This window comes from Ips typographus, linkage group LG9 (genome assembly GCF_016097725.1).
Source record: "Ips typographus isolate SLU linkage group LG9, UJ_Ityp_2.0, whole genome shotgun sequence".
NCBI lineage: Eukaryota > Metazoa > Arthropoda > Insecta > Coleoptera > Curculionidae > Ips > Ips typographus.
This window is the reverse complement of record NC_138430.1, coordinates 2,663,668-2,676,128: the sequence shown is the minus strand read 5'-3', so window position 1 is coordinate 2,676,128 and position 12,461 is coordinate 2,663,668. Positions and strand designations below refer to the sequence as shown.

Genomic DNA, 12,461 nt, shown 5'->3' with positions numbered 1-12,461 from the left:
TAGAGGTCTTTGGCACATTAAAAACAGTTCTAGAGGCCTTTGAAAATTTAAAACAAGTCTGGGAAAGTTTAAGACACTTGGAGAGGCCTTTGGTACTTTTAGAATAGAGCATTTAGAGGTCTATGGAACTTTAAAAACAGTCCTAGGAGCCTTTGGTACATTTTAAGCACTTCTGGGAAAGCTTAAGACAGTTGTAGAGGGCTTTGGAACTTTTCAGAAAGTTCTCAGTGGCATTTAGAGGACCCTGGCACTTCCAAAATAGTCCTAGAAGTTTGTGGTAATTTAAATCAATTCTTGGAACGTTTAAGTTTAAACTCTGCAGAAACCATAGTATATCCAACCAATCAAAGTTTATACACTCGTACCGTTGGAAAAGTCTTTTTGCTAGTTCATTTTTTACATCTTTTAGATTTCGAAAAGTTTAAAGCATCTGAAACCCTCTTTACAACAAACAAATAGAGCATAATTAATCAAAAAGTTACACTAAAAACCGCGTTTAGCAGGAATAACGTTTATCAATCCACTTTTAACTTCTGAAAAGTCTTTAAAAAATCTTAATATAAGGATTTGCTCTTTTTTACCATACCTGAACAACATTTTGGACACAGAACTGCTGTATATTATTCCCACGCTATTTACGAAATTAATAAAAACGTCAAAGTAATCTGACTTTGTATTTATAAAATTCGACTTCAAAGACTGCAACTATTTTGGACATAATAACAAAAATATCTACAGAGAGCCTTACAGAATTCGATTTCATACTTTTGCAAGAGGAAAGCAGTATTCGTCATATTTAATTCATCCTTAGAAAGTTACATTATTTTGTTACTAGTTTGACAACATGAAAAATTACCCTAAAATAACCATCATACAACCCTAAAGAACAATGCCAAAATTCTATGGATAGGGTAGATTCAAGAAACTGACATTTTCACTATACAGGGTGAATAAAAAATTCCTCGTTAGAACAATACAAAGTAATAATGAAATATAAAAAGGATGAAAGCGGATAAGGTGTTTAAAACGTAAACACTTCAAAATTTCTGCTAAATATCTACGATCTGTGAGAATATAATAATAATTGCTTGGCTTACTGAACAATGCGAGGTAGATAAAGTTGAATTTCTAAAGCTGATCAACATAGAAATTCCAGGATGTAAAAGTATTCCCAACTTGCAAATTGAAACAGTAAATTGATGTTTCCTGTTGCATTATTGCACTAATTGATGACAAAAAAATGTTACCAACTTACCTAAAGGTAAAAATCCAATCATGACGTCCCGTTCATAGATATCAGTGGCGTCGCAGAAGGTTTTAAGAGTGGCAATGAGATTCTTATGCAAAATGATCACTCCTTTTGGCACGCCCGTTGAACCGCTCGTGTACATTATAATGGCCGTATCGGTGGTTGCTGGAGGCGTATTCTCTGGAATTACATGAAAACTCATTGTAAACCGTATTTTTCGACGGGAAATTGACGTTTATAGATGAAGGTTTACCTTCAACGTACTTGCATTTACAAATGTTATTCTTGGGAGAAATCTGTCTTGAACATGAACCTACAAAACGCTAAATTCAGGCAAAAAACTATCCAGTTCCAAATACAAATTTCTCCTAAACTGAAGTAGCAGTTGATACACACCAAATTTGGATTCCTTTCCTTTCTTCACCACATCAGTAAAACTATAGATATTGATCCCGTCAGCGTAACCGGTTTTATCCAAATCCTTCAACTGATCTTCCATATACACTAAAGTTTTCACTTTCGGGGTTAAGGCAAGAACTTTCTTAAATTTGGGCATCAATTCGTAGGAGGTAATCACGGTTGTCACTTCGGTTTCGTTGATTCCGTGCGCAATGGCTTCATCACCTGTAAATAACACTCAAATAATAATAGTTTCTAGGACGGAAGTGAAAAAAGACGTACCAAGAGTAGCGTAAATAGTAACGAGTGGAATGTTCTGCTTGAAAAGACCGTGAGCTGCAATCATCCATTCGGCCCTAGTTTCCGCAAAAATTACGACGTTTTCCTTAGGTTTACAACCTAATTCCCTTAAACCTCTTCCGAAACTGGCCGCTATGGAGTTTACTTCCGAGTAGGTTTTCCAACGGTATTCTCCCATGTTGAACTGAAAAAGGAAATGTTGGTGTAAAGTTGAAAATTCAAAAACTCATGTAGTTGGGTCAGTTTTATCTTAATCCAACCTACTCTACAGTAAACAGTTTTTTAAAGTCTTACTTTGTTATAATCTTAGAATATTGTAATTCAAATTTCCAGATGTTTATTTCGCTGTCCTTATTACCAACGAAAAGTTACAGCAAAACGGATTCGTGTTTCCCAGGCAAGTTAGTTAAATATACCACCTTGACAGCCAGGAAAATGCTTTATTTGAGATAAATTTCAGTGCACTTTTCCAAGAAATCGTGAATAACTCGCTTATTTGAGACAATCTGTATAAACACGTTATATGACCGTAATTAGCCAAAAAGTAGAGTACACGTTGTAACAAATCCTGGTTCAACAATGTTGATTTTTTAAATTAATCTTTACAATAAATAAAAAATCGCAACTGAAATGAATGTATTTATCGTACAAATAACGAGATAATAATTATTACAATCCGCCTCCTTATAATTCTACTTTTACTGGTTCTTACAATTACATAGCTGGAATAGTGAACAGGCAATTTTACTTCATTAATTCCAATCACGTCGATAAAACAAGCGTTATTTTATTGTGTCAAATAGTACATCCTAAGCCCCCCCAATGCAATTTATAAACCAATTTAGAACCGCAAATTAGTCTGGATCAAAACATTTGATTACCTTTTTGAAAACTTTTCCATTGGGCTGGGCCTCATCCTCCTCACCGAAAATTTCCCTAGTGCCGAGACACCTCTTGTTCGGATACCTTTTATTGACAAATTCCAGAAGTTTAGCCATGGTATCGATTTTTTCTCTTATTAGTGAGACGTGTAGTGGTCCTGGTTGCATGGTAGATCGGTACGTTATGCTCTTGGTATCTTGGGAAATCGGTTGAGCCTATTAAAACAATTAAGATTCAGTTTTTTTCTCATCAAGTTCATTACCATTCAATACGGCATTAGTTGTATTAGTGTTATCGTAATCGTTGTAACAATAAAATCGTGATAAATGCATGGTTTTCCAGTTAAATTAGTAATAAACAGACTAAAATTAGCTGACCGATAACTTTCTGTTTTCATGAACCTTAAACCCGAATGTTCGCTATTTTATGCGATAATCTGTTATTTTGTCCTTGCCTGGTACTACTTACATGCCAAATTGGTTTATGATTTGAAAAACAGACAAAATAATTTTAATATTTTACTCAAAGGGAACCGATTAGAAGTCAAGCAATATTACATTCATTTTGCATTAATGTACAGGGTGTCGCAAACTCGATGGTTTTACGGGGTATCTCCAAAACTAGGAAAGGTTGTGCTCGATTTTTGTGAAAGCAACGATGGAGCAGACGTATCTTCCACAGCTGCCCCCGTTTCTGAGCTACAGGGTGATTACAGAAGAACTACAAATGGTTTCCCATAAAAAATTTAACCTAGAATCCAAATAACTAATCCTTCCCAAATACTTTTTTTTAAATGGATAAACTGGACACCCTATATATTTTTGTAGATTTTGAATAGGCAAAATACTACATTTTCAAAAAGCTATAACACAATAAAGACAAATTAAAGATCAACGTAGAAATCGCTAAATAAAAATACTAGAAGCTTTTAAACAATTTTTTACAGCTCAAAAACACCACAATGTCACCAGTGGCTTTCAAACTGTCTTCGGAGTCTTGCCAGTATTATAAGAGGTTCTCAAACGGTTTTTGCAGATTAGAAACACCAAAATGAATGATCCTACACATTGTAATGTGTGAGAAAAATTGGTTAAGTTTGAAGCCCTCTAGCGACCAGATGGTTTAACCTACCAACCAGTATTGTCATATTTTAAGAAAGCCCATTTCATTGCCTATCTATTGACGTACAAAAGTTTATATAGTGTGGACCAAATAAGTGACTTATTTACAATTAAATGAAACACTGCACTAAAAAAGTAGAAAATAAATTCATCAACTTTGACGCCCTTTAGCGGCCAAACGGTCAAACCAATTAACTAAAGTTGTCATATTTTTACAAAGCCCATTTTATTGGCTATCCATTGACATATTAAAATCCTTACCATGTCAGTCAAATAAGGAAGTTATTTAGGTTCAAACAAAATAGTACAGAAAAATTGAACAGAAAACATTAATCAACTTTGACGCCCTTTAGCGGCAAAACGATTTAATCGATCAAGCAAAGTAGTTATATAGTTGAAAAACTCATTTAATTGACTATCCATCGACATATAAAAGTCCACACATTATGTGTTAAATAAAATTGAAGTAAAGAGTGCACGAAAAGTTTTAAAAAACCTAAATTTGGCAACACTGACTGATGATTTAGAAAAGACATAGGAAAAAGTCAAAATTGCCGCAGAAAGTCACGTGACACTTCACCAAAAAACGGTCAAAATGGCGGAATTATGTGTACGCGTGTCACGTTACTTTGACAGAACAGAAACGTAAAAAAAATATAAAAAGAGAAATCAAATTGGCCGAGAAAAAAATCACGTGACCTTGGAAAAACTGGTTGGAATAAAGCAATTAAAACATGTCAAAATGGCGGAAATGTCACGTGATATTAAAAAAACTGGTAAAAAGTCATATCATCGCATTTTTCTGGTAATGCTTCAAAAATATGGAAAAAAAATTTGGAAAACCTCCAGTTCAAGTTCAGACAAGTGTAACTCGGTTATTTGGAAAAATATGAAAAAAGTGTAGAAGGGTAAAGTTGTAGGAAATTTTACACTTTACCAGATTGCATTAGGGCACTTTTGCCCTAAACGGCCTCCTCAGGAAGATATTTTCGAAAAACTGTGTTAACGCACAGTAAGTGCTTTAAAAAACCCTAAAGTATTTGTCTTGGGGAACTCAAGAACACCAAAATGTCACTAGTGTCTTTCAAACTGTCTTCGGAGTCTTGATAGTATTACAAGAGGTTCTCAAACGGTTTTTGCAGATTAGAAACACCAAAATTAGTGGGTTCTGATCCTTTACAATGTTGATTAGATTTTCAAAGTGGAGAGAAAAATTGGTTAAGTTTGAAGCCTCTAGAGACCAGATGGTTTAACCTACCAACCAGTATTGCCATATTTTAAGAAAGCCCATTTCATTGGCTATCTATTGATGTACAAAAGTTTATATAGTGTGGACCAAATAAGCGAGTTATTTACAATTAAATAAAACACTGCACTAAAAAAAAAGAAAATAAATGCATTAACTTTGACGCCCTCTAGCGGCCAAACGGTCAAACCAATTAACTAAAGTTGTCATATTTTTACAAAGCCCATTTTATTGGCTATCCATTGACATATTAAAATCCTTATGTCAGTCAAATAAGGAAGTTATTTAGGTTCAAACAAAATAGTACACAAAAATTGACGCCCTTTAGCGGAAAAAAGATCGATCAAGCAAAGTAGTTATATAGTTGAAAAACTCATTTAATTGGCTATCCATCGACATATAAAAGTCCACACATTATGTGTTAAATAAAATTGAAGTAAAGAGTGCATGAAAAGTTTTAAAAAACGTAAATTTGGCAACACTGACTGATACTTTGACAGAACAGAAATATAAAAAGAGAAATTAAAATGGCCGAGAATCACGTGACCTTGGAAAAACTGGTTGGAATAAAACATGTCAAACTGGCGGAAATGTCACGTGATCTTTAACCATTGTCAAAACCGGGTTGAACATAAAATTGCATTTTTTTGGTAATTCCTAAAAAATATGGAAAAAAATTGTGGAAAACCTCCAGTTCAAGTTCAGCCAAGTGTAACTCGGTTATTTGGAAAAATATGAAAAAAGTGTAGAAGGGTAAAGTTGTAGGAAATTTTACACTTATGCATTATTGCATTAGGGCACTTTTGCTTTAAACGGCCTCCTCAGGAAGATAATTTCGAAAAACTGTGTTGACGCACAGAAAGTGCTTTAAAAGTAGTTGCTTTATCTTTGCTACTTTTGGAGATACCCCGTGAAACCATCGAATTTGAGACAGCCTGTACCCAAGATAGTTTCATTACTATGGTTGACGTTCTGGTGACTATGACTCCTTTTTTTACAAAAACTCATGGTGTTCTAGGAACATTGATACAAAATGAATGCGATTAAACTAACATGAGTATTTTCTTCTGGGACACCCTGTATAAACTCGGTTTCTTAAACAGTGGAGTGCTCTTTTCTAGTAATAGAGGAATAATTGCAAGAATGAAATAGGAAACAACTTGAAGTGTTTACCCTCTTGGTATACCTTATACGTATTATTATTTATGGTAGGAGGTGTCTCAACGATTTGACTAGATAAATCCTTCATTTCTATGGCAACATCGTCACTCTTTTTACCTTCAGTTTCGGTTGACACGACAAAAGCCTATAAAGAAATCGATTAGGCACAAGTAAAAGGGAACAGGTGTTCGGAGAACAAACAACATAGGAACATATACTAATCCCCTAACCGCCACCACAAGAACCTATAGCAAACATGTCTAAGAAAAAAGTTACTTCATCATTGATCGACGAACTTAACCTTGAATAACTAATGCATAATAAAAGTCTGGTGATTATTATTACCTAAGCACAACACTAATTAAAATAAAATCACTTCAACTCATTAATAGTAAAATTATTATATCTAATTGGTGGTTATAAATATTATGATTGCCCTTTTAAGATCGATTATGAATTGGCTACCCTTTCACCGTATCTTTATAGTGTTTTGTTGCAATGTATCTTCAAAATTAGTGAAATTCAGTTTTAAAAGATGATTAGTGGAAAAAGTGTACCACTTTGGATTAAAGCCCTGCCCATACAATAAAGTGGGTTGAAGCATGAACATGACATGCAAATACTTTTATGACGCACTGTATTGGAGTAGATTTTATTGATCTGAATGTTGTTTAGCAATGAAGTTTGTTGATTTTTCTTTAGAATTCTTGAAAATTTTTACTGCAAAGCACGTTTTGTATTTTGACAGTTTTTTGGGAAATTGGATATGCTTCAGTAAAAGTAAAAAAATTGTAAATATCATAATTTATGATTAAGGATCGTATTTCTGCAATTTTTATATGCAGATTTTAGGCTTTTTAAGGAATTTAAAAAAAAATAAAAAAGTAATTTCTAGTCCTGTTACTGCTTAGAAGGATGTATTGGTTAACCACTACTACGTCATTGTCACTAGCCCTGGGACTACATTACAATCTTCTAATGCAATGTCAATAATGAACTAATTCCAGAATGTATCTGGAATGTAATTTTAAAAATTACACTGTAGCTTCATTGCAGGTATGATTCGGCGTTATCTCAGCACGTTTAGCAAATTTGTGTAAAAATTCTATTATTTTAAACACTTATCATAATATTTCCTATACAAATGATGTTAGTGGAGCATCATTCAACTAGTTATGATTATTATTACCATACAATAGCGCATTAGTTTAGTTGCAATCATTGAAATACAAATAAGTTCGTGATACACGCACGATTTCCAATTCAATTAGTAATAACGGACTAAAATTAGCTGACGTCCTTCCCAGTTTTTCTTATGTTGGTGATTATTGGTAAAATGGTATCAAATGAGAAAATTATCTAATCCTTGATAAAGAAACTTGTAGTGAAAAAAGGATTTTCGAGTAGACTTAACCGATTAATAAACGACATTTCAGACAGTTAAATCTCCAATACAGTGCCACCAAACCCAAAAAAATAACGTAATACACACAAAAAGAAATGGCAAAACACATTGTTATCATTCCATGCGTGCCTGATTTTCGGCAAGGCTACAATGGTCTCGCCCAATCAAGGCCCCCCAAGTGTAACACAAGTGTAAACGGTGTCAAAAGTCCTGACCTTAATTTTCCGGGCGTTTTGTCTGTTCTGCCATGGCCGTTGGAGGAAGAAGTACACGGGGAATGTGATGAGGTCATAGACGAAGGCTAAGGCCTTTAAGACGCCCAGCGCAACCGTGAAACCTACACCCTCCATGTTGCTGAAAAAGAAAAAAAACAATCAACCAAACATAATACTTTATTTATAATGCACTTTAGTTAACAAAAAAAAATTGTCAAAATAGTTTAGGTTATATTGACAATTAGGCGAAAGTCACACTGTATTAACTACAAGGTGCTCCATCATATGGTAAAGTATTTAAATGTGATTTTTCTATTTCCAGACTTCTCAGTCTGTGTTGAAGTATTCAAAGTAGCAAATTTCAGTACAATTAGGTAAACATTGTTAAAATTAACAATCTCATTCAAAATATGTAGATTAATCAAATCTATCGATGATAATATTAATTGTTGTAAAAGTAATCGACAGATTAAAGGAATTCAAATATTTGGGTAGCAATAGGTAAAGCCATGATAATAATGTTGACGCCATTGTAAGACTGTCAATAAATGCGTAAATCCTAAAAACACCTTATCGATACAGTGTGGTAGAAAAAATGTGTGGAAACATTTTTAACGTGGTTCATATCACTTAAAGTCTCAAGGAAAACCGACCTTCAATCTAAGAACCTTTGAGCGATATTTTGTCCACTAATTCCTTGTAATTTCTAGTAATTCCAAAATAACACCTAACAATACCCACTAATTTTCTTTAACTGAAAAGTCTAAAAAACCTACGGATATCAATAACGACTACTCATTTTAATGATACACCCTGTATGATTCGGATTCTACGACAAATCCTAGACAATTTTGTATATTAATGTAATACCCCTATCTGTACCCCTTTCTGAGATATCTATCATTTTATGACAAATTTGATTTACACATATCAGAAATTGTTTTTTCCTTTGTTTTTGTGTTTTGTCGGTTTTTTCTAAGGAGTGGGTGTAGAAAAACTGCAAAATATATGATACAGGGTGGTCAAAAAATGGGCTCAAAAAATCAGTTCTAAAAAAAGACACACTTATTCATAATTTTATCTGAATCTCGCGGTTTAAAATTAAGGTAAGTTTGTATTAGGTCCCTTATTTAAAAAAATATATTCTTTAAATTAATACATTGAACCACCCTGTAGCTGTCAAAATAACCGAGTTATTTAGGGTCATATTAATAATCATTCCTTGACACTTAAGGTAGGTTTCAAGGAACCCTTAAGGTTAAAGTAGTAGCTGTCAAAATCAGTGAAAACTGTCTTTATTGTCACATAACTCGCTTATTTGCAAACATTTTTATATTACGCCAATGGATAGAAAATAAAATGGGCTTTCCAAAAATATGACGCCTGTGTTGATAGGTTGCTTCGTTTAGCCGCCAGAGGGCTCCAAAGCTAAGTAAAAAGTTTTCCTTGACCACTCTAATTTCTTTGAGGGATTTTTTTTTAAATTGGGTAGATACGGCCCTGATATTTGGTACAAACCTAACACAGTGATTTATTAATTTAGGGCCATTGCAAAACTGTAAAAATAAAATTATTAAGGTCGATTTTCGCTTGCACTAAGTGGCTAACATAACGCAAAACTCATTAGGATAGTGGAGGTGAATCAGGCAAATTTGACCCTTACGAAAATTCATATTTGCAAAAACAATTTTTCAAGATACTTCCAAGCATTACGTCGTGGTAAGCCTTATAGGTCACGTGACCGTGTTTTTCTTAATTTTCCAGGGTCAGATTAGCCCTAGAACAGTCAAAAACTGTTTCTGGTGCACCGTAAATAACACGCGTATATGCCACACTTTGTATATACTTTTATATGTCGATGGAGAGCCAATGAAATGAGCTTTACATTGACGTATAAAAGTCGATTGGTTAGTGGTACTTATTATTGGAAATCAGCTTTCTAAAAAATATCCTTCCTTGGATTGGACAGTTTGGCCGCCAAAATTCAACTTTAACACATTTTTAGTGCATTTTCTCGTTTAATCCTCAATAACTCGATTATTCGCACCATTTTTAGTAGAGTTTTATACGTCAATCAATAGCCAATGAAATGATCTTTCTAAAAATATTTCTTTTTGGGTTGATAGGTTAGACGTTTTGGCCGCTAGAGAACGTCAAATTTGACCAACTCTTTCGGTGCATCCTTTCGTTCAATCATGGATAACTCGGTCATTTGCCCCATTTTTAGTAGGAATTTATACTTTAATGGATAGCTAATAAAATGAGCTTTCTAAAAGAATCCTAACTGGGGTTGATAGGTTGGAGGGTTTGGCCGCTAGAGGGAGTCAAAGTTGACTAACTTTTTATGACACTTTTTGTGCATTGATTTGTTTAATCGTCAAAACCTCGCTTATTTGCAACACTTTGTATAATCTTTTATATGTCAATGAATGGCCAATGAAATGAGCTTTCTATTAACGTATAAAAGTTGATTGGTTAGTGATACGGTTTAGCCACTAGAGAGCGTCAAAATTTTGAATGACTGAGATTACTGGAAAATTTACCACCAAACTGCTCGGGTTATCTAAATTTGGTATTTTTCCGGTACTACCATAGACATATTAAAGTGACGACAAATTGACCAGTGACGTACAAATTCCCATGGTAAGTACTTTGACCAATAATTATTCACCTTTAACTGGTGCCAATACAATTGCAAAGTAATACACGTATTATTATATACTTCCTGGTAATAAGAACGTTTTAATGATATTTTAATTAAATAAACCATTAATCATTTTTTGTCTAAAATAAGCAGGTTTGAGTTTTTGATATGATTATATAATCATCGTTAACTTTTATCAACCCATAAACAATAATGCGAGTTTAGTAACATTTAGATAAAACAAAATAATACAATTAGCGGTCATTCAAGTTGCAATGCAACCTTAAACCTGACTTATTTATGACCTCTTTACTTTATGATTTAAGGATAGATTAATTTCAAACAAATTTGTAATAAATAAAGAGAAAAATTGATTCCCAAATTTTCTGGTATAATTAAGATCAAAAACTGTTACACACAAAACCTAAATGCAAATAAGTGAATCGATTGAACTGACAGTATTTCTTTTTATCACTAGTAAATTAATAAATTACACTTTTCAATCCTTTAATATGTATGTAAGTCATTCAAACAGATAATTACTTAATTAACTACACATTTCACCCAGAAAGCTGTGTTAATTTTGCAAACGTTATCTGTAACCAGGTAAATAGACTCTCTTCTAATTTCCGCAAACTGTTGGCATACATTTCAAAAATACACTTTCCAATAAAACAATTTTCAGAAATTACGCTCTTAGACACTTAATTTACAGTTTTTAGGCCATAAATTACACAATTGTTGTACTATTTGATTATATTTTTCCCATCAGGACAGTGATAGTAAATTTCAGTGTCTGTGACAGCCGAATGACTAAATTTCACAATCATCCACATGAGTCACACTCTGTATATTTAATATAGGTTATAAATAAGTTTTATTGCTTTTTGATGGTAAATAGTTTTCTTGAAAATTATGTTTAATCATTTTTAAAGAAAAAAAGTAGCTAAAAATCACATTTTACAATTTTAAGTTTGAAAGTGCAAAATTTGCAAGCCAAATTTAAATTTAATAAGTCAACACTTCGATAGGCAAATAGAACAAATTTTACCGTTGTAAGAAAACGAAGCTAAAAGAGTAGAAAGAAAATAAAAAATATTAAAGTAATTATTTCAAAAGCATATTTATGAGTTGTGAGTTAACTTTCCTGCTTAAAAGGTAACATTTTAAGAAAAACTTTAATTTAGGTCTTCTGAGTCACTCAAAAATCACTTTTTGAATTACTTACACTGCAAATACACGTAAATTAAATTAGCAGTGTTGTCCTTTACAAGGTTTTGACACCATTTTAAAGTCCAACTAGAAATTACCGGTAGTATGTGAACAATGATCAATAAAAAGCTTGAACAAACCTAGATAATCCTTATCAGTATAAACAAAATGACCAATTCAACTCCAAACTAAAACTCTGGATAAAGACGAATTAAAACCTACCTTCCTACATACATGTTGATCTCACACTATCCTCCAGGCCAAATGGCAAAACAAAAATCAATAAAATACCTAAAATAAAAAACAGTTCACACAACGCAAACAAGAAGCTCTAAAGGAGAAAAGGAACCAAACATATCACAGCTACAAAACAAGATCACAGGAAAAACTAATTTTGAGAAGGACCGATATCTACGACACTGTGAACGCGAATGATCTTCCAGACTATGATCCACGATAAAAACGGTTGAAGATAAGAAAATCAGAATCGAATTATTAAAATAATTTTTTACTCTTCACTGATAAGAAGCGGTCGAGTGGGGTCGTTTAGCATTCGTAGTAGAAATGCCAACACCAAAATGGTGTATACACCTGTGTATGTAGGTCTTAGACAATGTGGAGGAATTG

General features: G+C 33.2%; 1 protein-coding gene across 6 annotated transcripts in view; it reads right to left on the bottom strand.

The window, feature by feature from the left end:
* Acsl (Acyl-CoA synthetase long-chain) overlaps positions 1–12,461 on the bottom strand; it is a 39,873-nt gene that overhangs the window by 10,566 nt on the left and 16,846 nt on the right. For 4 of the 6 annotated variants that reach the window (XM_081987261.1, XM_081987259.1, XM_081987262.1 and 1 more), the window contains exons 2-7: positions 7,979–8,117; positions 6,384–6,503; positions 2,830–3,045; positions 1,931–2,132; positions 1,646–1,873; positions 1,256–1,429 (exon numbers count right to left, since the gene is read on the bottom strand). In XM_081987261.1, coding sequence (XP_081843387.1) covers positions 1,256–1,429; positions 1,646–1,873; positions 1,931–2,132; positions 2,830–3,045; positions 6,384–6,503; positions 7,979–8,113 — 1,075 coding nt within the window. In that variant the 5' untranslated portion in view covers positions 8,114–8,117. Of the gene's footprint in view, positions 1–1,255; positions 1,430–1,645; positions 1,874–1,930; positions 2,133–2,829; positions 3,046–6,383; positions 6,504–7,978; positions 8,118–12,056; positions 12,331–12,461 lie in introns of those variants that run through there. The other 2 variants (XM_081987257.1, XM_081987263.1) reach the window with 2 other exon arrangements.